The following is a 27,553-nucleotide window of genomic DNA, read 5'->3' as shown; positions in this document are numbered from 1 at the left end:
ATATGTAAATAGATAAATAGCAGTTAAAGTCTATAATATGTTTCGAAATATTGGATGTCTTTAAAGCTTATAATAATAATAATGATGTTTACTCAGAAGACATAACAACTTACACAAATCAACAATTTTACAGTTTATGGATTCCACAAGAGATTTGTGATGTTTGCTCCTTCATGCTTTTGTTTTGTAAGTTTACAGGAAGAGTCTTTTCTTGCTTTGGTAAACGTGTGTCCTTACCGTTGCCAGGGGCAACACAAGCACCAGGCGACGCATACGGGCAAAGTCACGATTAACTTTTTACCTTGACAAATTTCAGATTATTTCAGTGTTTTGTGTTGTTCTGAATGTAGATGATCGTCACTGAGTGGAAATGCCAGCAAAGCCAGCTAAAAAGGGATCAGCCAAAAAGTCCAATGCTGCTGGAAGCGCAGGTGTCAACAAGAACTGGGAGACTGGTCTCACCAGAGCACCGTTTGAAGAGGTTTGTTATCCCGCTTTCATTCGTTTAATTTAACTCGCACGTTCAAAAAAATCTGTTTTATCCCTTAAGCTCTTATTGCCTGGCTACACACGGCAATTAGCCAACTTTTACAGGTTGCCAGTGTGACGTTAGCTAAGTTAACGCTACAAAGTTTAATGTTTCAGTGACTATAACAAAGTCACTGTGTAATATGGTGAAAAACGTGTCGCCAAATAAACTTCCTGTGGCATTTGATACCGTAATTAACGTTAGCTGTGTAAAAAGATTCCAACAGTAAACCTCTGAGTTTGTATTTTGACGTACAAACCGGAAGTCAGCAACACTTGCTAGATTGTAATACGGCGTAGCAGCTTTCTCACACCGCAACATTCAACAGTTGTGAGTAAAGTTAGCTTTCTTCTATCAGTAGGGAGGTCATGGTCATGTGATGTAAGTCAATGAGCCCATTGGAGCGCTTGTTTTGTCCACCTGTCTATTAACGTTAACTGTAACTGAAATAGGTAGAGGCATGATGTGAAATCAGTATAACCTGTGGTTGTTGCAGGTTTGCAGTTTTGATGATGTGCGTGTATAAGTATGTATTATCCTGGTATTATAATGCATTTTCCAGGAGTCATGGCAGGCCTGCGTGTCTCTTGTGGTTGGGAGAAGTCCAGAGGATGAGAAACTGATCCAGGCTTTGGCTTTGGCCGTAAGGCAGCCACTACGAAAAATTTTCAACTTGTTGACCTGGGAAAGCACCCTTGCAGAGGTATTCTAACTTTGGTTCAAGTTCTTTTTATTTTTACGGTGCCCTGTATTTTTGTAGCGCTCTTACTCCGTGATATTTTTTGGGGGTCGCTGCACTACTTCAACAAACGATTTTAGTTCTCAACTCGTCATTCATATGAAATAAACAGAACTTGGCAAAATCATTAAGCTGTTATCACCTAACCTCTTGGGGGTCTATATAGCTTTCACATCTTTAAAACTAAACTGGAATGTTGCATTTCCCCAAATTTTCTTAAATCTGCAGTCATTAGTTCAACATTTGTACTCTGACTTCATGCTTTCAGCCGTGTATTGAGTTTTCCATAATGATCTGTTCCTCGTAGAGCTCAGATTTTATAAAATAATTCACTGTACTGTGCAGCTGATCTACTTTATGAGGTACCAAAAAGTACTAATATACCTTGTATTTTGTGAAATGAAAACGTTCTCCTTTACAGATCCATGAACTGGGGAATCCCAAAGCAAAAAAACCTGATGATGTCCCCACGTTCTATGAGGTAGGCCTGGGATATTTAGATGTTGGTTAATTGACACACTATGGTAGAGAATGAAGGTTTCTAATATGTAGTGTCAATGTACCAGTGTCCTCTGATTGTCAAAAAGAAATCCTATGTGCTTTCTTCTTTGTGTTTGTGTCTTGTGCAGGTTACAGAGCCTGCTAAGGCACTGCTGGAGGCAGGAGAGGAGATTCCCTGTGACCTGATGGCAAAAATACTGAAGTTCCAGCTGCTACAGATCAAAGCCAATGATCAGCAGCGGAGGGAAGCAGAGCAGGTGAGTGTTTCTTTATATATGCAATTCTGTGTGTTAGTTATTATAATTTAGTAACACTGGAGTGGATTTTCACTCAGATTTCAGTTGCAGTATTGTTAGAATCATCAGAATTGCCCTTAAGGAGTTAATGGCAAGTAACCTTTGAATCAGTATAATACAAGCTATGATGTGAGTCAGAGTCTCTTCTTATTGTCATTTGTTTCCACATCTGTGTAAGGCAGAGGAGGAAGTGGTTAAGGCCGTCCCTCCCTCTGCCAAGAAGGACAAAGGTGGGGCCAATGTCTCTGACAAAAAGGGGAAGACTCCGCCTCCACCTGTTGGACCTTCTAAGGAAAAGAAGACCAAGCTTAAACGCAGGGATGATGTTGAGCCACCAGTGTTTATAGGTAAAAACTAATTAGAAATGTGTGTGTTTGTGGGTTATGAAGTTCAAAAAGACATATTTGGCTACCACCAAAGTATATCTGTTAGAAAGAGAATAGTTAGACATTGTAATGACTTCATTCACTCTGTGTGTTTTGTGTGTGTCTGGACACAGGTGATGAACCAGAGGATGGTCCTCAACACTACATCCTGGTACTGGGCTTCTACCAGCCCCACCTGATTTGGGAGCTTAATGCCATTGGTGTACATGTAGCCAACGTCATCAAATTGTGTTCAGAGCACACACAAACTTCTGAAGGGCAGCAGGAAAAACACACCTGTGAGAGCAATAAGCAGAGTCTGAGAGCTTCTCCAGTTTTGGATGCAGGTAAAGATCAGTCAGTATGCAGTATGCATAACACCTTTATATATTTCAAAACTATTTAATCTTTTTTTCCATGGATTCAAACTCATCAGTATACCCTTTTTTTATATTTATTGTTTGTTGTTATCTACATTATATCATCATTTTCTCTGTGTGTGCCAGAAGCAGAGGTTCACAGTGGTGGAGAGCTGGCTGTGCAGGCCAGGAAGTTGGATCTCTTTTGGTCAGGTCTGAGACCACTTTTGGACAGCGGTCCACCAGAGTCCAAGCTCCATGATGTGGTTCAGCTTGGCTACACTGTCCCTGATCTCTTGCCTCCCTTCCACATGCAGGACCCTGAGGCTGAGGTGAGTTGGGCTGGACAGATACGTGTTTCATAGATCAACTCTCATTGTTGACATCCTCATATAGAATATTGCAGATTATCATTTGTTTGTACCTTTTTGCTCACCTTTTGTGACCCCCTTTTTGATAATTCTCAAGTTCCCTCTGTCTGTCTCACTGTCTCTGCCTTGTTATCTTTGATGCTCAATCAGTTTCACATTGCCTCTGACTTGATTTTGATCTTAAATACTCATCTGTGTGTGGGTACACTGTGTGTCCAGTTGCAGATTGGAAGCCAGATCTTTGAGGGTGTGGCCAATCTCATCTATGACTGTCTGGACTGGCGCAGGCAACATCAGCACTACCTAGACCACATCAAACTCATCAGTGTACCCACTGTTGTTGTGTTGGATCCACAGCCTTCACAGGTACACACACACTGAACAAAATTATAAACGCATCACTTTTGTTTTTGCCCCCATTCATCATGAGCTGAACTCAAAGATCTATGAATTTTTCTGTGTACACAAAAGGCCTATTTCTTTCAAACATTGTTCACAAATCTGTCAAAATCTGTGTTAGTGAGCACTTCTTTACCAAAGAAGCATTGTGCTGTGCGATGGAACTGCACATTTTCGAGTGGCCTTTTATTGTGGCCAGCCTAAGGCACACACCAGTGTAGTACCCACACTGTCTGATCAGCATCTTGATATGCCACACCTGTGAGGTGGATAGATTATCTCAGCAAAGGAGAAGTGCTCACTAACACAGATTTTGGCTTTGTCCAAAAAGTAAAAAAAATCTCCTTTCCTAACCACCTTTCCTAGACCTCGCTGGAAAACATCATGAGGTCAAGGAAAGAATTCATAAGGACTTAGGAAAAGAGGACGGCGGGGCACAGAGAATCTAACTGCACTTTTCTAGGCAATGTAATTATGCGACGGCGGATGTTAGTGACGTGACCTGCCGTGATGAAATTACAATGTTTGTTTTAATGCAGGCCATCTAAAGGTGGACACCACGTTTGCATACTACATACTACATTTGGGCCAAATCAGTACGTACTACTAGTATAGTAGGCGGTTTCGAATACAGCTGTTACAGGTCTAGCGCTTTGCATTATGGGACACAGTATGCGAGGTAGACTGGTCCGATGCATACTGCAGATTTTTCCGAATCAGTACGCCATCTGGGTATTTTTGGCATACTGCAGATTTTGCTTTTGTTTTCATACTACATACTTCAATTGGGCCAAATCAGTACGTACTACTAGTATAGTAGGCGGTTTCGAATACAGCCACAAGTGTAACTGTGGAGAGAGAGATAGAAGGAGAGCGACCGAGCGAGAGGAGGTGCTGAGCAAATATATGCACTGCCCATTTTAGATAGTAAGAAAACGTGGTCAGCGTTGATAACGTGGCAGGCCGCCACAAATAAATCAGCGTGTGGGAAACACTGAAATAATACATTACATTTACTGTAGAGGTCATCCAGCTTGATCACTGCCTTTTTAAGGCGAGGGTGTCGGCATCTGTGACTGAAGTAAAATCAAGGAAATACATAACTTGAGGCTACACGCTGCAATATTATCCTCACTTTGATCATGTTACAAGACGAGTAACACAGCACGCATGGGTCTCAGTTATTGTTGACAGTTCAAGATATATGCATATAAGGGAGAGAAAAGGCTTAATAGCCAATGGTAACTACCATGGTGATCAACATCCTTTATCCGCCATGGTTGGTGATTTCTCATTTTTATAATTGTAGAAACACTTCATAGCATATTTCAACAATCCGAAACATAAAACGGTGTTGAAACAGTATCAAATTCTGCATGGATGGTTCCATTTAGGCCCAAAAATGACATCAAAACCCTGCGACATCCCGTCACACATGAGAGATGTAACCGTATTGCAGTATCTCAGTGACTTTGATTAAACAGTAACGATCTGAGTCAGACAAACACACTGAGCCATGAAACTTTTTGTTGGCGCAGTTATGCAGCTACCAGGATTATGGCGTTTCAGCCATTGCTTTACATCATTAAACTACGGTTATGGCGTGCAATCATGCGCAGTAGACGCTGGTGCCAACAGAAAGTAGCCCTGTAGTAGTATTTTATTGGTCCAAAACTAGCTTCACTGCTCTCCATTCAAATATGCGGGGTGGCTTCATCCAGTAGTATACTGTCTATGGTTAGGAACCTTCCTAAGCAAAAAAGACTTTTCAGACAGAGTCTTTAACAGATTTGTGAACTATATTTGAGAGAAACAGGCCTTTTGTGTACATAGAGAAAGTCTTCGATCTTTGAGTTCAGCTCATGATGAATGGGAGCAAAAACAAAAGTGTTGTGTTTATAATTTTGTTCAGTGTATATACATGCATGCTTGTCAGTCAGTTTAACTACAACTAAGACTGCAACAATTTTTGTTTTGATTATGGATGAATCTGCTGGTTATTTTGTTTTTGTTTTTTCATAAAACATCAGAAAAAGTGAAACATTCATCTTGTAGTTTCAAATGTCTTGTTTTGTCATGGCAACAATGCAGAAGTCAAAGATATTAAGGGTCCTTGTAATAAGTGTTATATAGCAGAGGATGGTTTCGATCCATCGACCTCTGGGTTATGGGCCCAGCACGCTTCCGCTGCGCCACTCTGCTACACACCCACGCTTTCTGACTCAGGAAGCTAGTACCTAATCGATTACTGCAGGTTGTAGCATTAACACTAATCTTTTAAGTATCATTTTCTTTGGACACTGATTATCACGTTTTTGTGAAGTAAAAACAGGAATCGTGAAAGCGTTCAGAGGCTGCCTGATGTTTGTTCATTGTAGGCTTCACAGCAGACTAATTGTTTGATCTCAAAAATGTCAAAAAAAGGTTTAAATGCCCATTACAGATTCCCATGGTGATGTCTTCATTTCTTGTTTTGTCTAAGCAACAGTGAAGAAATCCAAGATATTAAATGCCCTTGTAAAATGTTGATATAGCAGAGGATGGTTTCGATCCATCGACCTCTGGGTTATGGGCCCAGCACGCTTCCGCTGCGCCACTCTGCTACATAGCTGCAATTTATGACTCAGGAAGCTAGTACCTTATCTATTACTGCAAGTCTTAATGTTGACACTATAATCCTTTTAGTTTCATTTTCTTTGGACACTAATGATTATCGTTTTTGTGAAGTAAAAACAGGAATCGTGAAAGCGTTCAGAGGCTGCCTGATGTTTGTTCATTGTAGGCTTCACAGCAGACTAATTGTTTGATCTCTAAAATGTCAAAAAAAGGTTTAAATGCCCACTACAGTTTCCCAAGGTGATGTCTTCACGTCTTGTCTGTCCAAAAAAGGTATTCACAGTAGTATCACAGAAGACAAAGAAAAACAGCATATATTCATATTTTAAGGAAGCCAGAGACATATTACTGTGTGTGGGTTTCACGTGCCAGGTTGTGCCGCCCCCTCTGCCCGTGAGTCCACTCTCCAAGAAGAAATCAGTGCAGGAGGAAAGCCCACCAGAGAGAGGTAAAACCTTTGTCTTTAGTTGTCCACCCTCTCACATCCTTGCACGTGTGTTTGAATTAAAACCCTGTTGCCAAACTAACCTTCCTCTCTGGCCTCTTTTCTCTGACAGAGACCGAGAGGCATCCTCTTTCTACAGACGTAGACAAGCGTTACTATAGCAACCTACTCGACCTGGTTCCCCCTGAAGCCTGCTCTGTGCCTCTAATCTTGCACAGTATGCTGGAACAGGTCTGTGTGTGTGTGTGTGTTGAGAGCAGGTGTGTAGTGAGAGGTTGTACCAAGATTTAGAGAGTTGGAAATTGGTGCCTCATTATTCATGTGTGACATCAGCAATTTGTGGGAAAAAGTGTGATTGCAAATGATACATTGACTAAAGGGGACACACTAGAAATTAGACAGCTAGATGACATATAATGTGAGTAAACTGCACTTTAAGAAAGAAACTAATAATAGCAAAGAGATGGCATATTATTCAGTGTTGCAGCCCCTTTGTGATTTAGGCCTTGTGTCATTTGAACCCTTTTCCCTCATATCTGTGTATGTGTGTGTTTTTAGGTGGTGATGTCAACAGAAAGGGCTTTGTCCACACAGTCTCATGTGGCTGAGGGGCGCAAACCTCACAGTGGTCCTGGGTTAGACCATCAGCTGATCAGCTTCATACTCCAAAGCTTCCTGCCTCTGATGCACACAAAAGAGGAGAGAAGCCACATGTTAAATAGCTTGCTGACTACAGCACAGAATGAAGAAGACAAGAAGGTACAGTGGCCATGCACCAAAACCAAAACACACACACCTTGAGAAATGTACAGTCTAGCATGTGCTGTGCATATGATACAACTGAAAGACTGTGTTGAAACAAATTGTTTTCACTAATTTTGTAGAAAAATTACAAAATTTGTTACAGTGAAGAGCCTTGTATATGAAGCATTGGTGGTTCAGTGGTAGAATTCTCGCCTGCCACGCGGGAGGCCCGGGTTCGATTCCCGGCCAATGCATCAAATACCTTTTTCAGTCCTGCCCTTTTAGGCGGGAGGTGTCTGTGGAGTTCAGAGAAGAAATACGTGTCTTGTATTTCAGTGGGCAGGGCCAGTCACAGGCGCTTGCAACACTATAGCCAATCCCCACATGCTCCAGGGTCACGTTGACAATGCAGAGTAAGGTTGGCTCAGCTCAGCTGTGTCATGGCGGGGGGAGGGTGAAATACTTGCTTTCCAGAGCAGAGAGAAAGCATGTGAGAGGAAATCGGTCTCCTCTTGCTTTTGTTGTTATATTATAGCAAGTTGTTAAATTAAAAGCATAACAAATTATAGTTTTATTGATTTTTTTTATTGACTTTCTTGGTTTGCAGTGTTATTGTGAAGAGAAGATGTGATTATTATTGCATACTTACACATTGATTTCAAATACTGTAGAGAATAACTGAGCCACAAATGCAGTCCAGCAGATGGTGCTATAATCACAGCAGAGAGTAGCACACACACAAACAGTAGGTGTTTACTGTTAAAAGTAAAGTGCTACAAAATAAATTACTATCAATTTTGGTAAACTAACCACCATCTTATGTAATTTCCTTAAATATGTCATTTTCTTACAGCAATCAATGCATTATGACTTTCACCATTTACAGTACTGATACCCTCTGACTCAGTCAACTGGGGTCACAGGAACAAGTTACATTTTATATTGTCTTCCCCGTGTCTCTGGTCTCCTCCATTGAGGGTTTGCCCCATGACTCCAGTGTTCAGACACACTCTGCACAGAATGAAATTATCCACTCATTTGTCTCTGTTTCATTCCCCTGTGTGTTCTGTGTTAGAGGCTAGTGGAAACGTTCGGAGCAGAGGAGACTCAGAAGAAGTCTGAGCACCCTCTGGTTATCAGACACCACGATGAGAGGGCACTGCGCTTGAGGGATATCAGTGCAAGTAGATTTTTTTTTTATGTCTGCAGCTGGGTATAATTGATTCTTTTGTGGATTTTGCCGTTTTGGTTCAAAATCATGAATGAGACAAAGGAATAGACTATATAGTAAATGCAGTCTTGGCTCTTGGATCTTTGGACCACAGATGTGTTCTAATACTGTGTGTCTCTCTTAGGCTGTTCAGGGTTTTGATCCATCAGAGGTGGAGTTGTCCATGATGAGGCTGTCTCCAGTGTGGGATCTGATCCACCCTGTAGGTCAGCAGAGAAACAGCAACTCCTGCTGGATGGCAATCAAACAGCAGCTACAACACTACTGCACAGATGGTCAGAAAAAGTTACCCACCTTAGCTCAGTATCTCCATGTTAATAAAAAGATTTATCTCCATTTTTGGCCACTTGTTATCATGATTTTTTTTGACTGCATTGATCCCAATAGACAGTGAGAATTTGTTCAGTCCATGTTTCTTGGGGAAAAAAGCACAAATCATATTTTGATGCTATGATATTCCACAGATGTTGTGTCATGGCGGGACGTGGAGCGTTTGTTTCATCAGAGTGTGTTTGAGAGCATGCCACTGACCAGGGTGGACCAAAAGGGTGTACTACTGAATGCTCCTGGGCCAACAGGAACACTGGGAGCAGCACAGCAACCGACACCTACAATCATCCCCTGGGACAACCCACAATCCTACGCTAAACAGCAGCTGAATATCCTACAGGCTAAAGGTCTGTTACTGTGTTGGTTAATTCAATCACTGTGATGTCTCACTTGCATACAGTACTTTACAAGGTAATAACTCCATAATTTATTTCAACTATAGGTCTGACATTTCTCACTGAAGATCCTGGTAACACAGAGGTATTGTTTGTTCTTAATAGTGTAGCTGCTCACATCTTTTGTGTGCTATAATAAAAACAGAATCAGCATTCTGATTTCCTCCCAGTAATGATGCATGTTTCTCCAGCAGGTCATTGGGAGAGTTCAAAGCCAGCTGGACTTATCTGCCATTCAGAGTTGTAGGCTGAGATCTCTGTTTGACTGGCACTATGCTGAACACCACAATGCCTCTATTTTTCCACAGGTGACCTATCTTATCTCTCTTTCAGGCTGTTGTTTTTTTTGGTTACAGCCTAATCTAACCTAATCTAATTTATGATAAACCAACACCATAGCTATCAAGATTAGACATACCACGGCCACTTCACATTAAAGTCTAGGACTTAAATATAAAAACAACAAATGACACACACTTAAGGCAACATGCTGTTTATCTCAGAAATTAAGAAAATAATACGTAGAAACTTTAAATTTGCGATACAGATAAAACTCATTAAAATCTTATTTCAGCTAAAAATGTGAATTTTCCACCAATCAATTGTATTTATTTAGATTTTCCTTGTGTGTAGGTACTCCAGTTAGCATCAGAAGAATACCGCTGCTTGGAAACTTTCAGAGGAAGTCTTAACAACATCCTTTACATTTTCTGTCACAATCCAATGAGCCCTTATCGCCAGTGCAAGGAGTTCTGGGATGTAGCCCTTCACACTGATGTCAAGTTCAGGTCAGAATGCCACGTTTTCAGTTTTCTTCTCACAGGACATGAATCGTATATACTCGGCTATATACTAAATATATGTTTTGCTATGTGAGAAATGAAACCAACAAACTTCTCGTAAACACCATTATTAGAATTATACAGTATGTACCTTCTCAGTTGCAGCTAGTTGATCCTGACTTTATATCAATGTATAGCCTATAAAACCTGACTAGTGAAATGGTGTGTATGTGAAGTGTTGCGTCAACTTTAAATCCCCATTGTTATCGTTTTCGATAGGAATTACCTGGAGCATGTGGCAGATACCATTTCAGATTGGACAAAAGAGGAGGAAATAAAGAGAGAAGCAATGCAACTTGGAAATATCACCCCTGCTGAGTCTGCAAAAGGTATTGGAGCTTGTCAAAGTAATACTCTGGCAATGAGACTATACTCACCACTATACAAATGCAATGTTTGTTTTATTCCTGGACTAGATGAAATGGCAGCAGATTCTGCAAAGGAGGAGGACACTCTGGAGCCAGTCATCAGAAAAGACTCCCTTAAAGTCAGTACCAACTAAAACCAACTTCAAAACATTCACTTTAACAGCCAGCTCTGTTCTGGCCTTTCACCAGTGTGATAGTAAGTGTTTGAACCCTTTACAGAAACCTCCTGGCAATGCTAAATTAAGCCTGATCCCTTCTTACCTATAGAGTCGCTTTCCTCCCACAACTCCGTAGATTGTCAGTAGTTATCCCATACCCATGATTTATAGAGCAAACCACTAAAACAAAACAAAACACACAGTATAGTAACAACAGTTAACTGTGTCTAAGGCAGTTAAAGTACAGTGATGCCAGAATGTTTTTCACAAGTTGGCAGTCACAATAATATCTTATACCTGCTTGAATGTCTTTATTATAAACAGCAATGACTTCAGTGTTACTTTGTGCATGATGGTACAGGCCTGGAAGTTGGAGCAGGAGCGGCTAAAGGAGGAAGATATGGCCAAGAAATCAAAGAAAGAGAATACACTGAAAGGCAAGCAGCAGAAGGAGGAGGCTGGGTTGCCGGACAACAAGAAAAGTAAAACTGTATCTAGTGGCAAGAGCAGAGCAGAGACAGCTGGCAGCTCAGCAAAGACTCCAACAGAGTCCATTAGTACCACAGCGCCCCCTGTGGAGGAAAATGAAGAACTGCATCCGACAGAGGAACCCTTCAATGTGAGGGCACACACACAAAACTAGTAATTAACTGAATTAATTTTTGCATCAGAACATAAACAGCAGAACATAGATAGGAGATGAACAGATCTGGCTGTGTGTGTGTGGGCCTGTGTATGCGTGATGTGTAGGGTTTCACAGGATACAGCACAGATGGAAGGTTGATCCACGTGTCAGGTTGTCTTCAGTACCTTTTCCCTTCAGATGGAGGACATATCACTGTGGAGAATGTCAGCTACGTTGAAGGTAAAAAGACAACATTGCAAGTTGTAGAAAATGCTTCTAATGTGGTTGTGCTTCTAAAGCACAACAAAAGTGCTTAGATCTAAACAAAATCAAGCCCATTTTAATTCAGGAAAACATCCTCAGCAAACAGCTCACCTACATGCTCTGTGCTTCATAAATGGGAAGTCAGTCATTGGGAGTGAGATTGTTCATGAAAAGCAAAGTGCAACTCAGCTATTACTCACTGATACCTCGTGGTGGCGACAGGTGCTTTGAGTGATTTTCCACATGCACCCATGCATTTTGTGCTGTTTTCACATCCAGGTTCCAGCTTGATGAAACTGGCTGTGAAGAAGGATGGGCATCATTTCTTCACACACATCAACCAAGTTGTTGTTGTTGATCCACCAAAGCCTCCCCCTCAGCCGCAAGAAAAAGAAACCAATGGCAAAGGTAAAGATACTGATCATGCTACAGACATTTGTAGACAGAGCCCAGAATTTTTATCCATCATTTGTGTGTGTGTGTTTGTGTCCTTTTCAGTGTCACAGCCTGTGGAGATGAAAAGGATGAGGCAGGGCTCCCTCTCAGCAGTGTTAGACAATGGAATCCACCTCTCATACAGTTTCTTTGGCCCCACAGGAGAATACATAGGTGTTGCACTTAACACACACATGGTTTTTCATCCTTTGTGAAGTTTTTTACTCTTTCAAATTGAAGGAAGTATTTACTGTGTTCCTGTGATATTCTAGTGAGTCCCCAGGAAAAAGCAGGGGGCTCACCAGAGACATCCACCTCTGTCCCCATTCCTGTCTCCTCCTCCACCCACCGCACCAAGGGGACAGACCTGGATTCATTTCCTCCGGAGTCCCAGGATCCACAAAAGAACACATGTGTACATATACACATATAAATTAAATGGCTCTCCAGCCTCAGTATGAAATAGTATAGACCATCTTGTGTTTTGAGCTTTTGCTTTTTATTGTGATGTTAATATTACTGTTGTTACTGTATTGCTCATATTGTATGTTCATTTTTGTATATGATTGTGTGTAGTCTAAGGTGTGTGAAGGCCAGCCAGCACTGCCATCAACTCCATTCAACAGTCTCAACCTGTCTGTTCCTAATGGCCTACTGCTGAAATTTCTGCGAGAGGACACACAAGGTCAGCGATGCGCTTTCTTGTGTGTACCCTCACATGTGCACTTTTACAAAACTGTAGGAAAGAGCTCCAGTAACTACATTGCATCTCTGGAATGACTGTTGTACATCAGAGAACTCATCAGCAGAGCAACGCAACCCATAAACTGTTACAATGAACCGTTAGACACTCGTACATCTCCCACACTTAAATTTACCTGCTCACACACTTTGACAGAAGAAGATCTTGCCACATTGTTTGATGTCTATAAAATAGTGTAGCTGCGGACCGGAAGACGGTTGTGTTAAATGAATGTGCCCTCTTTTATGACTCACATAGATTAATTCTCAATAATTTTATTGTGTGTGTGTCCAGGAGTGTCCTCGGAAGACCAGGGTATGTTGGTGAAACAGAGCTTTCCTCTTCATGGTAGGGGAGTTGTAGGTCATCTTCAGGACCCGTCCCTCTCCAAAGAAATGTCCCGCATTGTCACCAGCGAGGGAGCTGTGATCCGATACATGAGAGACCGGTCCACAGAGGTAAACCAACTGTACACACATATTCATATTTACACATAGAGGAATACATACCAGCAAATATATGACTGATTTGTGGTACAAGTTGTACAAGCAGGGCTGAACCATCAAGACTTCTTACTCATAAATGGGGACGAGCTCTTACGACACATGCAAACCCGCAAATCATTACACAAGCACACAAATCACATGTGTACTACAGGTTCTGTTTGCAGACGGCTCAGTCAGTTTCAGCCAGGATTCTGGTCCAGTGTGGGTTCCTGACTCCAAGATTGAGGAGGAAAACACGTCCCAAGAAACTGAGGACAACAAGAAAGGTTAGAGTGCAGCACCACTTAATGCAAACCAGTGTTTCCTCCACCTTCTTACGTAATGGGCCCCTGCTGTAAGGACTAGTATCACTTTGTGTGTTTTGTGTGTGTCTATACAGAACAGAGCTCAGAGAAGGAGGCTAATGTTCAGAGAGGGTGTTGGTTAACAACGACTCCATCTGGAGCTCGCATCAACACTGTGGGGACCACACACAAATGCACACCCACCACGCCCCTTCTCACCTTCACGGCTACAGACCCCATCACCCATGCGGTAAGAGTGCTGTATTACTCCTGACAGTATACAAGTTATCAGTTGTCTCTATTATAGTATCATCGTTTTCAAGGTTTCACGATTAATTTGGCAATATTTTGATGTTACAATTTAAATATTTTGTCATTGTCTGACAAGTGTGTGATAGAGTTTTGAAAATGAGTGTTGGTGCCTTTCTGAAAATCTTTAGCTTGGCATGTGTTGTTGTGTCAGGTGATGCAGAGCCGGGAGGATCTGGTGGTTTCTGTCCAGAACCCAGACGGATCTCTAAGTGTAGAACATGCAGATGGAACCAGGATCACCAGTCTCTACCAAGACAGACCACCAAACACACCGCAACACATACTGCTGCACACAGGTCACCAGCATACACACTACTAAATACTTGCCCACCTCACAAACATGCACTTAATCTTTTTAAATGACCTGAGCCCCTGTGTCTGTTTCCTTTCCAGGGGAGCAGCCGGAGAGTGTGACCCTTCAATCAACTAATGAATGTGCATGCGGCCACGCCGAGTGTGTGTGTGTCACGCGCTGTGCGGACAGCGTTAATGAGAACGTGCACATCCAGGATACTTGTGACAACAGAGAAGACGTTATCACGGGCAGTACAGGGAACGCGTGTGATGAAGAGGGCGCTGGAAACGCTCGTACAAAGTTGAGCGAGTGTGAGCCGGTGTGCGATGAAAGGGAGAGTAGTGTGTATGCAGAAGAGACTGTGGCTGAGAATGGTAAGAGGAGTGCATGTGAGAGCAATAAGGGGAGTGTGTCTTCCAAAGAGCGGGTGGTGCTGGTGGAGAAGGAGGGCTGCGCCACAGTGGTGATGTACCCAGAGCGACACACGGCTCATGTCTTTTTAGCCGATGGAACTGTCATCACTGGAAACAACCAAGGAGCCTATCAGGTGAGCGTTTTACAGCAAATATCACATCTATGTTTAAAGCTGTTATGTGTGTGGCTTCTATGTGATTATGTGCAACCTTAAAATTAGTCTGCTGGAGTTAAGTTTTTGTTTAAAAACAAATTAGACTATTCTGGTGGAATGTCTTGGCATGACCAGGAGATGGCACCAAAGTTAGACTCTTGTACAGTGAATCATAGATAATTAAACAGTTGCACCTTTAGTTTGTTTGCTTACATTTGTGTGTGTGTGTGTGTGTGTGTGTGTGTGTGTGTGTGTGTGTGTGTGTGTGTGTGTGTGTGTGTGTGTGTGCGCGTGCGCGCGCATCCAAGGTGTTCCCATCCAGTGTGGGGCTCCTGCAGATCCGAAGTGATGGGAAGTGTGTGTACTCGTCTGACGCACTTGTAACCCCCAGTCCAAAGGGTGACACTCCCACAAACCAACCTGGCAGCTACACAATGTGTCATTCAGACAAAGTGGCCTGTGACATTACAGACCCTGATGGGAACCACTTCCAGGTCAGTTAGGAGGCTTGTAAGAAGATGGGTTAGTGTCATCATGTACAGAAAGGTACAGGAATGACCCAAGGAAAGACAGGAAAGACTTAACTAAACAGACTTTTTTTGTACTATAGCACAGTGTTGGAAACAATGACTAACTGAAAATATATTCGATTCCATCTTGAACACGACCTCAAGTCTCCACTCATTTCAGCAAATTAGTTTTCCGGGGCTTCTCCCTTTGCTTCACTACCTCCAACGACTAATCCTCGTGTAATCCCTAGGCTGTTACAAGGTTGATATCTTATTAGGCTGAATTTCTGTTTTCAGAATTAAACAACAAATTCAAGGGCTCAGGGAGATGTTGAGACAGCCTGTTATGTAAACGTCACAATCTAAAAAAAAAATAACAGACATTACTGTTAAGTTTTCTGGTGATCACACGAGTCATTAAAACTAATTCTACCACACAAGTTAATCTGCCTCTCTGAGTGAATTTGAACTGTGTGTGTGTGTGTGTGTGTGTGTGTGTGTGTGTGTGTGTGTTGTAGGTGATGGAAGACGGGCAGTTATCAATATTGAACTTCAACCCTGCTCCAAGCGCACTTAAACAGGACGAGGAGGAGCCAGAGGAGGAGGACAGAGAAATCGCCAGGATTAATGTAAAACACAGAGGACATTATCCCAGGTGGGCCTTTATCCAATATGCACTGCGCCTTAAAGTTATATTACACTTTAGTAAAGCTCTTTCTCTTTATGACACGTTTAATCAGTTATGAAAAATTAAAAATGACCACTTTGAGGACATGTAGTCACTGGTATTTATTTGTTATTGTTTAATACAGAAAAGGGAAATCCACAACCAGCTGAAAACCATTTTGAGCTATATTGTCAAATTTTTCTCTCTCTTCATTTTCCACTATGTAAAAAAAATAAGTTAGTAGTTATGAGACAATATTTGCTGCTGTTACAATACTGCTGTTCCCTGAAAACATTCCTGTTCCAGGCTTTTTCTGGTGCATGAGGATGGTTCAGGTACAGAACTACTGAGCTCTCAAAGCGTAGAGGAAGTGCTCTACCAGGCATACTGTGACCCTACCATAGCACTGCAGCGGGAACCACTGCCAGACACACAAGGTGCCCTGTTGAGTATCGTAAAAGATCAAGAAATGTAATACTCATTTTAAAAAAAAGCATTTCAGAAGTACAGTTTCATTATTTCATCTAGCCAACTGTTAGATAAAAGTATTGAGTGCACTTTCTCAATCTATTATCTATCAAATGAGAAATAAAGGTCAATCATCAACATGACATGTGTTTGTGACTGTGACAGATGAGTTCGGCGTTACAATCCTAAAGCCTTGCCGCTGCAGTGTGTGGTCCCAGTGGTTGCTAGAGAAACAGAAACCTGACATCACCCCTCCCAACCTCAGAAGCCGCAGCTGGCACGACTTCCCCAGAGTAGAGGTACAGGTACACACATATTGTACACGTACACATCTGGCCAAACAACACACTAACATTTTCCCTCCTCTGTCTTTGTTCCAGAAGAAGAGCCCAGGTCCTCCATTTGGTACCAACATGGGACGAGGTTTGACTCTGAGAGAGCGGTCTGGTGGTTCTGCAGCAGAGCGTCATCCTGTCAGGAGCTGCCCTGAAGTCCTAGAGATGAGGGAACTTTACCAGCATCGACCATTCACCACACCACTCAAAAATAGTGTAGACACACGACTGAAGGTAAACAAACACGTCTGTGGTCATGTGCCTAAAAGTCAAGTCACGTTTTGCTAAAATAAGTAGGTGAAATTCTAAAGTGCACCGTTATTGGTTTAGAGTGGAATAGTGGTTAAAATGTAGATAGTGATTGGGGGGAGCACTGAAGCACTGAATCACCGTGAAGCAATTGTGCTGAAATGGTTCTGTTTCTGAGCATCTCATTCAGTCCAAAATGGCGACATCTGCTGGCCAAACTCTTACTATTGCAATTGCATGGATCGATTAAATCTGAGACCATGACAAAAACAGTTATTCAGAGTGCAAGCGTTTTCACTGCTTTTATTATTTTTAATTTGTTCAAGAAAGCTTATATTGTAAAAGACAGAACTCTTTTAAACAGATTCTACAGCTCAGATTTTAAAAACTGACGCAGATTGACAAGAACATCCCGTATTCAAAACCAGCGTGACACCTCCCTTATAGGAATGTGACATAATGAGGCCTCGTTTGGGGTGCTCACGTGATTGTTGGCGTGGTGAAGCGAGGCACAGAAGCATCTTGCTGCAATCATTCTGCTTTGAAAGGCAGATGCTTTGTTGAGTAGTTTGATTGGAGCACGACATTATCTACAGTATCTCACAGAAGTACACTCACTACTTTACATTGTAGCGAAGTGTCATTTCTTTTGTCACATGAAAAGATATAATCAAATATTTACAACAATGTGAGGGGTTGTACTTACTTTTGTGAGATACTGTAACTGTGGAAAATACCAGACTTGACCTGAAAACTGTTGGAGATGGATGTATTTTTTGCAGGATCCTGACAATTATTGAAATGTGGCTTTGACTGCAGGAATACATAGAGTGTTTGATGGAGAGGGAGCAGCGATCAGAGGAGATGAAAGTTAAAGACCCTCGTACTGAGGAGGAGGGTGTTCATGCCAGTGTTCTGCTCAACCTGTTCCTGGTCAGGGGACACACACACATACACATACAGTAATGCAGAATAGGTATATTCCCACTTGCCTTTACTTTAAATTAGTACAACAGGCAGAAATGTGTTATCATGAGGGTCTTTCCCCACTGCAGAGATAGAAGAAGACCTAAAAGAACATTCTACAAATAATGCGAGTATAATAATGTTATACAATATTAATAAATTGTTTATAATGTATTTTACAGTCTTTTGCAGAAGAAGAGGATAAAGGTCACGCCTTTCACAAGAGGACGTCAGGTGGGCTGTCTGCATTGTCTTACGAGTTGGCCGAAAGAGAAGTTACACTTGCAAATCTCTGGTTTCCTTCATTCACTTTTAACTACTTAAGTATACCTATTTCATTGTAATTATTTTTAATTAGTCAAATTTAATTACTCAGTGGAAATGTTCCCAGTCACACAGAGCAGTTTGTGTAACATTTAAGTGAAGATGACAGAGGTACTAGAGGTTTCAAGTTAAATATTTTGTAGTTGAAGTAAATAGTACGTGTGATTTAGTTTTAGTATGGTGTTAAGGGGTCAGAACACTTGGGCAAAATGTATACTTCTCCTTACTCCTTCTGTGTGCATCCACAGTGGACATAGCCAATCTGTACAGCCAAGGAGTTGGAACCCCAGCTGAGCAGTCGGATGTTTCAGAAGACACAGCCACCGTAGCTAGTGACAGGTTGGAGAGATTAAAATGGCATGCATGAATAAATAATGTAATGCTCTCTAAAGTGGCAGATCTGTGTATTTAAATATGTTTTAAACTGTATTACTATCCTCTTAATCCCCCTCTACTATGCAGTTTTGCTAATGAAAAAAAGTCAAAATGGATGGAAAGACTTGCACAATATAGGTAAATAAGTGTTTCTTTCCCACACTATTTTGTGAGTCTGTGTTAATTAACCACCACCTTAACATTTAGTCGCTAAAATCCATAAAGATTTTCTCTTTCATCATTCACTGAAACACTTCAGTGCATTTAAATAACATCTCGGGTTACATATGTAACCCTGGTTCCCCGAGAAGGGGAACGAGACACTGCGTCGGTTACAACACTATGGGAACGCCTCTAGGCGTAGCACTCCAATCCTATTGGTTTGTTGCTAGAACGGTAAGGTGTGACGGAATAACCGGAGGAGTATAAAGCACACCTGTACACACTCATCATTAGCTCATCATAACTATGAAGCAGGCGCTTCAGGCGGGGAGAGAGGTGCAGCGGGCCGACGCAGTGTCTCGTTCCCCTTCTTGGGGAACCAGGGTTACATACGTAACCCGAGACGTTCCCCTTCGAGGGAACTCGAACTGCGTCGGTTACAACACTATGGGAACGAGATACCCACTAAACTGTGCCGAAAACCCCGCCTGCCCCAGTGTGCAATAAAGTGGCACGACTAAGAGGAGAGTGCACGAGTGCCAGGTGCCGAAGGAAGGTCAAGACTGTAAAACCAAATGAATGTGTGCGGAGTGTCCCAGCCAGCTGCTACACAAACATCCTGCAAAGAGGCCCCGGAAAGGAGGGCTCAAGAGGCTGCCATGCCTCTGGTAGAATGAGCCCTCACAGCCACAGGTGAAGGCAAACCGCGCACCTGATAGGCCAGGGAAATAGTCTGAACAATCCAGTTGCTAATACTATGTTTGGATGCAGGGAGCCCGGCCCTGGGGGACCCAAAACACACTAGCAACTGGTCAGCCTTCCTCCAACCGGAGGACTACAGAGTGTAAATACTCAGTGCTCTGACAGGGCAGGGCAGAGCAGATGAAGTCTCCCGTCCTCCGCCGTCACATGAGGTGGAGGATGAAATGCCTGCAGCACTGTGGACCCTGCTGCACAAGAAGGCACTTTAGGGATGTATTCTGGACGAGGGTGCAGGATAGCCCTAATATTCCCCGTGGCAAACTCCAGGCTTTGCGGGGAAACCGAAAGCGCTTGGAGATCCCTCACCCTCCTCAGAGAGGTGATAGCAAGGAGAAAGGCCATCTTGAGGGTCAAGTGCTTAGCCTCAGCTGACTCCAGGGGTTTGAAGGGGGCCTCAGCCAACGCCCCAAGAACCACCGCCAGATCCCAAGTGGGAACCTTGGACCGAGTCGCAGGTCTCATCCTCCGGGCACCACGGAGGAAACGTACAACGAAGGGAAGTTTCCCCAAAGACCCCTCCCTCAGAGGGGCATGGAAAGATGAAATAGCTGCCACGTACACCTTGAGGGTGGAAGGGGAAAGACCAGCAGAGAACCGGTCCTGGAGGAACTCAAGTACCCGAACCACTGGGCGGGTAACAGGGTCCACCGACCGCTCCCTACAACAAGTGGAGAAAACACTCCACTTCAGCCCGTACATCCTCTGTGTGGACGGGCCCTGGAGCTGAGGAGGGTCTCGACTGCTCCGGCTGTTAGACCCGCCTCTAGGTACTGTGCCCCCTCAGGGGCCAGACCCACAGTCACCATACGGTGGGGCAAGGGTGAAGAACCCGGCCCTGCACCTGGGACAGCAGGTCTCTCCTCAGAGGGACCTGCCACGGCGGGCCGTCCAGGAGCGACATGATGTCCGAGAACCACACCCGGGTTGGCCGCACAAGAGCTCCACCACTTCGGGGTGAAGTCTCCATTCCCCGGGCCTCAGCCCCTGCCTCGACAGCAGGTCTGCTCCCTGATTCTGCGTCCCCGGGAGATACATCGCCCTGAGCGATAGTAACCTCTGTTGGGACCACAGGAGGATCTGACGCGCCAGTCTGTACAGAGGGCGCGAGCGCAGACCGCCTTGGTGATTCAGATAGGCCACCACCGCTGTGTTGTCGGAACGAACCAGGACGTGGTGGCCTTGGAGATCGGGCAGGAAACTCCTTAGAGCCTGGAACACTGCCAACATCTCGAGACAGTTGATATGCCACTCGGACAGATGCACCTGCCAGGATCCCCTTGCAAAGCGGCAGCCCATGACCGCGCCCCAGCCCGTGAGGGAGGCCTTCCAAACTGATAGGGAACAAAGACACTTGCGCGTAACCCAAATCAGACGGAAAGGATTTCCCCTTGGGGGAAAAACCCTTGGTCCTTAGCCACCACTGCAAGGGTCTCATGTGCAGCAGTCCAGATGGTATTACGCTGGACGCAGCCGCCAGGAGACCCAACACTCGTTGAAAGTGTTTTATAGTGATGGCGTGGCCTAACGTCACCCCTTTCACGGCAGCCAATATGGTGTCGACACGTGCCGGAGACAATTGTGCCCGCATCGTTGTCGAATCCCATACTACCCCTAGGAACGTAGTCCGTTGGGTGGGCGCCAGCACACTCTTCTTTGCGTTGAGCCTCAGCCCTAAACGCAGCAGATGAGCCAGAACGACATCTCGATGCCGAACCGGCAACTCTCAAGACTGGGCTAGGATGAGCCAGTCGTCGATGTAGATGAAAATCCGGATGCCCCGGAGCCTCAGCGGGGCCAGTGCTGCATCCATGCACTTGGTGAATGTGCGAGGGGAAAGTGCCAGGCCGAATGGAAGAACCCGATACTGGTAAGCCACACCCCCGAAGGCGAACCTCAGGAACTTCCTATGAGAAGGACGGATGGAGACGTGGAAATAGGCGTCCTTTAGATCTATCGTGACGAACCAATCCTCGGATTGGATGTGCGTCACGATGGCGGGGATGTTGAGCATCTTGAACCTGAATCTCCTCAGAGACCGGTTTAGAACCCGTTGATCCAAAATAGGGCGCAGCCCTCTGTCCTTCTTGGGGACTATGAAGTACCGGCTGTAGAACCCGGCGTCTCTGTCTGGGGGGGAGACACGTTCCACGGCCCCTTTCCTCAGCAGAGTAAGAACTTCCTGTCCCAACACCGGACCTTGCTCCGGGCGGACCACAGTCCAAACCACCCCGTTGAATTTTGGAGGGCGGTTTTTGAACTGTAGTCGATACCCATCTATGGCAGTGTGCAGGACCCACGGAGAAATGTTCGTCAGGCTCCGCCAAGCCTCTGCAAAGTCTGCCTTGGGGCTGGTGGTCGGTGTCTCGTGTGATCTTCTGGTGGACCCCTGAAGCCCCAGAACGGCAGGGGAGAGCCGCCGAAGATCCACGGTGAGTGAGTCTGGACGCCGCCTGACTGCAGACCCTCGGGGCAGGCAGTACGGCGTGGACTCGATGGTGGCAGGTGCGTCCCGAACGTGTAAACGGCGGGATAACATCACCCGTTGCCACGGCGGAGGGGACCTCGGTCGGCCTCCGGGGGGGGGTGGGGGGGTGCTGGAGGGGAGAAAAGACTCCCCTACCCCGGTCTTCAGGACCTCTTCCCTGAGCTCCGTCGGGACTGGATGACGGTCCTCAGATCGCGTCTCTCAGAAGGCTGAGGTTGAGAGCGCCGCCTCGCTGCCCCAGCTCCTCGGGGGGGCCCCCGAGAAGTGACACTCTGCTTCCTTGCCCCTCGGTAGGAGCTCGTAGAGGGAAGGGACCTACGCCTGGCAGACTCAGCTGCCTTGGGTCCAGACCGGCGAGGGAGGTACTGGCGGAACGCTTCGCCCTGCGTCTGAACGTGCTGGAACCGATCCACCACCGAGTCCACCGCGTCACCGAAGAGGCCCGCCGTGCTCACCAGTGCATCGAGGAGGAAGCTCTTATCCTTCTCAGATATGCCCGCGAGGTTGAGCCATAGGTGTTGCTCTGTGGCCACCAGAACCGACATGGGCCAGCCAATGGAGCGGGCTGTTTCTTTGGTGGCCCGGAGAGACAGGTCTGTGGTTCTGCGAAGCTCCGCCAGATCTTCCTCAGAGGGACCCCCCCTCTGAACCATCTCCTGTAGCAGGTCGGCTTGGTAGGCTTGAAGCACCGCCATGGTGTGCAAGCTCACACCTGCCTGGCCCGCTGCCATGTACGCCTTCCCCACGAGCGTAGATGTGGTGCGACATGGCTTGGAGGGTAACGCTGGCTTCTCCAGGGAAGACGCAAGTCGAGGGGAGAGATAGCTCGCAAGCGCATCCTCCCATAACCACGGTCCCTAACCCCCATCACATTACTGTAGTTCAGTGATCGGGGTGTGGAAAGCCGTGTAGAGAAGGGTCTGCCCCATGATTTACTCAGTTCATCATGTAAATCAGGAAAGAATGGCAGAGACCGGCGTGTAGGTGGCGTGTGGTGCTTAAGAAACCTTTCATCAAGCTTACCACTAGCCTGTGGTGTCCTCCTCCTGTGGCCAGTTGATGTTGAGCTTAGCCACAGCTCTAGTCTCCACCTCCAGCAGCTCGTCATAGTCGGGCGCCGCCTGATGACGCTGCCCCGACACACGGAAGTCATCATCCACTGCGCTGAGCACGTCCACCTCCTCGGAGTCGGATTGCTGCAGCGTTTTCGGATCCAAACCACGAGCGGGAGAAGCCGAGAAACGGGCTCCCGAACGAGGAAAGGAAGTGTCGGAGCCAGCGGATGAAGGTCGGGAAAAAGCCTAAGCCGTCCCGAAATCCTCCGACAGATCACGCTGTGTAAGGTAAGGTAAGACACACTGCTTGTAGGACTGGAGCTTTCTTCAAACAACATACAGAGCGCCTGCTGAATAGAAAAAAGCTAATGATGGGTGTGTACAGGTGTGCTTTATACTCCTCCGGTTATTCCGTCACACCTTACCGTTCTAGCAACAAACCAATAGGATTGGAGTGATTTCATTCAAGTTCAGACCTGCTACGCCTAGAGGCGTTCCCATAGTGTCGTAACCGACGCAGTTCAAGTTCCCTCGAAGGGGAACATTTAAGCTAAGGGGTTTTATGAGTTTTAGTCACTTATCACACCACACATTTGCCAGTCACATTGGTTTGTGTTAATTGAGGAAATGGCTTTTGGCTCGTTATTTTCTTTATCGCTGCTGCTGTAATACTCATTTGGTAAGAATAATCTGTAAGAAAGCTATAGTATCTACTGCAGTATGACTACAAGAAGGATGCAGAATAGATAATGGAAAACAGAGGGAAATTATGGTACAACCATGGCTACAAGTACATCGTATTTGCACTAGAAGCCATCCGCTCATCAGTGATTTTCTCTGTGATTCTCATGTGTACATCAGACAGGAGATGTGTGAGGAGCGGGCTTTTAGAGAGGCTCTCATGAAGAAGAGCATTGTTCCTTTTTTCCACCCAGAAAATATTCCATTATACCAGGTATGAGTTCACTTCAATATATAATATATTTAAATATGTTTTCGAGTCAGCATTATAATAAAACCCTTAAGTGACATTGGTTCGCCATTTTGGACTTGTACATAGAAAAATACACGATATTCAGCAAGAGATACTGCACTGTTGCTTGTTTTCCAGAACCTGCTACAGCACCAAACAGGAGACATGAGGAGTATATCCATGGATCTCCCTCCAATCCCCAAGTCAGACAGTGCTGAGGCCTTCCCTAAAGATGACCCACAAGAGAACAGTAAGTTATTGTCCGTCAGTATTTACTAGCAGCTGCTAAGATGAGACTCATTTTAAAGGTTGTCCTGTGGGGAATCCATATGGAGAAACTGGGACTCAATTGAACTATTCTATATATATTATTATTATTTTAAAGCAACTGTAGAAATGCATAAAACTATTAACTGTAGATTCAGTAATATGCATGTTGTATAATATACTGTATTTGTGTAACTGCAGCACCACGACCCTTAAACCCAACACCCTCTCAATCTGCAAGGTAATGAAGAACCTGTAATGAACACCCCCCACCCCCCGTGTTTCATTTTGCTAAGTTGTTGTGATTCATACATTATATCTATTAATTTTTATTTAATAAATTGCTTGTCTAAATTCTGTTTGTATTTTCTGTTGAGACATTGCTTGACCTCTGCTGGTGTTTTGCTCTCAGTCAAGCAGCAGGAAGTGACAGGATGCTTGAAAAAAGACCCACCAACCCCACGCCTCAGACTGCAGGTATAACAAATGAGGAATTACTCTGAATATTACAGATACATTTTTAGTCTGAATTCTATTTGAAACATCATTAGGCAAGAATGTTTGTTAAACCTGTCACATTTCTTGGTGGCATGGTACAGAGACCTACAGTACCAGCAAAACATACTTTTCTGTTTATCTTGAGGGTGTTGGCCATGAACTCCGAGAACGAATATGATTCAGTCACTGATTTCCAGATCATTTCCAGGTTATGCGGGTGGATTGATCACTTTAAATTGCATGAATGACCTTCTCTTTGTGTGTGAATGTGTCCACGCCAGGTGAAAGCAGTGTGAGGGGTTTATCTGGCAACCATAAGTCAATCCAGGTGGATGTGACTGGAAAGCCCAGGAGGACTAAAGTCAGACTACCAGCCTCGATCCTCAGCTCTAAAGCTTGCAGCATACCAAATCAACAGGTGCCTAAACATTCAACATGTCAAGACTTATTCTGCAATATAGCATTGCAGGAAAACTTCTCTACAAAAAAAAAGATTGCTTATGAAAATGTTATTCATGTCAACAAATCAGCTGTGTTTCAGTATATAAATGCAGTGGGTTAGTTATTAGTTAGTGTGAAACTTCAATTAAAAACCTAGTCCCAGTTAGATGACTGGTCTGGTTTTTATAGATTTGGTTGTTTCTTTGAATTCATAAAATCTCTTAAAGCCCACCGGGTCGCCCGCCTCAGGTAGTTCTAAGCTGCAAACTTCTGTTACATTCAAACCCTTGCCGAGTTCACACAATGCTACTAAGCCTATCACCGCAGTGATTTAATGTGGTGACATTCCTGTGCTGATTCACAGCAGTAATGCCACTTGAATTGAAACAGAACAGAGATGACACACAACTCTGTCTCTGGAGCTACTGGAGCGACAGAGTAGACTACAGCAGCTACGCATATGGCTGAAAGAAGTGTCCGAGAAAAGTTGCTGATGCTCCAGATAAAAATGAATCTCTGCGTTCAGAGGAAGGATAACTAATAAAACTCACTTGAAGGCATACGTCATAAGCCCTCGCAGTTACCGTCACTGTCAGAAGGGGAGACAAACGTCTCTGCACTGCAGGTTTAACTTTTCCTTGGTTTGACATGTTATCTATGAATATTATCAAGTATCCTAAAGTGACATCTAGAGGTGGAGATATGCCACTGTAGAATATGTTTGTAGAATTCAGTTACTTCCGCTGGTTTCTGCTGTGCAGCCCATGATCAGCCCTAGATATCCTGTAATCATTCTGTACACTCTGTCACTCTATCACACACATACTGTTTGATCCATGTATAGATACACATCACTCCATTCGTGTCCCCTATAACAGTTCCTGTCAGTGGAAGAGCCGGTGAGGAGGAAGTGTCGAACTATTTCTCTGACCGAGCCAAATGTCATATTGAGGGGATTCCAGCTCCTGCCGTCCAGTGTTGACTTTGGTGCAGTGCAGGAGGGCACCTCCTCGGCCATTACTGTGTTGATGAAGAATGTGGGTGTTGACACCTGCAGGTAAACACATCAGATTATGGATAGATGGAAGCATGGATACATACATGACGAGGCAAATGTAGGCTTTGAAAACCATGAAATAGTTTAGTTGCAGCTTTACAACTGGTTTCATGCTTATTTTAGTATGTCAGGAAGAAATGAGTGCTGCGGTAGGTGCAGGCAATTTGTGGGTCACCTTCAAGTCCAAGGGGAAAACGTTGACCTGTAACTATTTGTGGTTTGTTTCGATCCCTCTCTCTGCAAGGTTCCATGTGAAACAGCCTCCTCCTGCTACAGGCCTCCGGGTCATCTACACTCCTGGACCTGTAAGTTTCCAGCTGGATGTTAAGATTAAATGTTAATGTTAATATTTTTGACTAATTAACTTTAACTATTTAACATCACTGATATTTCTAAAGATACATATTTCAATTAGTGATTAAATAAAAATTACATATGCGGTCTACTGTTTGTCTGTCTAGGTGGCTGCAGGTCTGCATGTTGAATTGCAGGTTCAGCTGTTTGCCATGTGTGTGGTCCAAGCAGGAGAGGTAGAGCCAAAGAAGTACTTCTCCCAGGATATTATCATCCACACTGAGACAGACATCATCTACCTGCCTGTCACTGCTAATATCCTTTGGACACCTCAAGAAATGTTTCACTTTTAAAGAATCATTTTGCTTTGCCATGCTAGCCTTAGATTGCATTGTCCTTACTAAAAATTCAACAAGTCTGAGTGACTTTGGTCCTTAAATAACTTCACCCATCCTTCCTAAGAGGTTGTATGACATTTGGCTCAAGGACAACACCAGTGCACACAACAAAAAAGGCTCCAGGGTCCGTCAACTGTCTTCCAGCCTGCCAATTGAACGGGGCCCCATACAACCATGCAGACGGCCCAGTGCCCTCCTGACCAGTCCTTCAGCAAACACTGGTCAGTCTCTTGTACTAAAAAAAAAACAGATGTGGATAGAAGGCAGTCACAATCTCTGAACATCGCTTTTGTTTGTACATTTCAGGACACCCTAGTCTCTGAGGAATCACCAATCTGATCAGATTTCACATCATTCAAGTATTCATCTCATCGTCACCCTACAACATTCCTGTGTTTTATTCCACAAAAATGAAATATTAAATGGATTTTTATATCTTCCTCTGTTACAAATAAAAGCTTTATCAACTCTTGAATAAAAAGTAGCAAATGCATTTTAGGCTTTTGGGTAGACATATTTTGTGTGTGTGTGTCCTCCAACAAGACTGCT

The 27,553-nt window shown here is 44.3% G+C and overlaps 1 protein-coding gene and 1 non-coding gene across 6 annotated transcripts; both read left to right on the top strand.

Moving 5' to 3' along the window:
- Positions 1–228: 228 nt before the first annotated feature.
- Positions 229–27,502, top strand: spag17 (sperm associated antigen 17). 5 transcript variants are annotated; one of them, XM_038732415.1, is made up of 49 exons: positions 229–481; positions 1,092–1,232; positions 1,690–1,749; positions 1,898–2,026; positions 2,244–2,412; positions 2,565–2,777; positions 2,940–3,121; positions 3,380–3,526; positions 6,548–6,623; positions 6,733–6,851; positions 7,179–7,379; positions 8,440–8,544; positions 8,720–8,870; positions 9,060–9,272; positions 9,368–9,405; positions 9,512–9,628; positions 9,954–10,108; positions 10,382–10,491; positions 10,579–10,649; positions 11,050–11,307; positions 11,439–11,553; positions 11,857–11,985; positions 12,076–12,186; positions 12,285–12,427; positions 12,589–12,697; positions 13,049–13,212; positions 13,412–13,526; positions 13,640–13,794; positions 14,008–14,152; positions 14,250–14,698; positions 15,028–15,213; positions 15,747–15,883; positions 16,202–16,332; positions 16,529–16,662; positions 16,744–16,932; positions 17,767–17,880; positions 18,096–18,147; positions 18,486–18,576; positions 18,700–18,750; positions 23,938–24,031; positions 24,188–24,299; positions 24,518–24,557; positions 24,729–24,793; positions 25,096–25,232; positions 26,134–26,312; positions 26,557–26,617; positions 26,774–26,921; positions 27,055–27,225; positions 27,311–27,502. In XM_038732415.1, the coding sequence occupies exons 1-49, from the start codon at positions 371–373 to the stop codon at positions 27,325–27,327; spliced, it is 6,510 nt and encodes a 2,169-aa protein (XP_038588343.1). In that variant the 5' UTR covers positions 229–370; the 3' UTR covers positions 27,328–27,502. The 5 variants fall into 5 exon arrangements, with proteins under 5 accessions (XP_038588343.1, XP_038588346.1, XP_038588345.1 ...); XM_038732418.1 differs by having other exon boundaries at positions 2,937–3,121; positions 8,720–8,801; XM_038732417.1 differs by having other exon boundaries at positions 2,937–3,121; positions 9,515–9,628.
- trnag-gcc lies at positions 7,548–7,618 on the top strand. The gene has a single exon. It is a non-coding gene; the product is annotated as a tRNA-Gly (tRNA).
- Positions 27,503–27,553: the final 51 nt, after the last annotated feature.

This window comes from Micropterus salmoides, unplaced genomic scaffold (genome assembly GCF_014851395.1).
Source record: "Micropterus salmoides isolate LMB-PRFRI ecotype aquatic unplaced genomic scaffold, ASM1485139v1 Ms_hic_scaffold_2, whole genome shotgun sequence".
Taxonomy (NCBI): Eukaryota; Metazoa; Chordata; class Actinopteri; order Centrarchiformes; family Centrarchidae; genus Micropterus; species Micropterus salmoides.
Note: the sequence above shows the minus strand (reverse complement) of the source record. Positions and strands in the feature narration are given on the sequence as shown.

Bases quoted from the DNA above. Each gene is read 5' to 3' on its own strand.
- spag17 (XM_038732414.1), top strand. From the start codon at position 371: ATGCCAGCAAAGCCAGCTAAAAAGGGATCAGCCAAAAAGTCCAATGCT. The intron at 14,699-15,027 runs GTGAGCGTTTTA...CGCGCATCCAAG, and splicing joins ACAACCAAGGAGCCTATCAG to GTGTTCCCATCCAGTGTGGG. The intron at 18,577-18,699 runs GTTGGAGAGATT...TCTACTATGCAG, and splicing joins GCCACCGTAGCTAGTGACAG to TTTTGCTAATGAAAAAAAGT.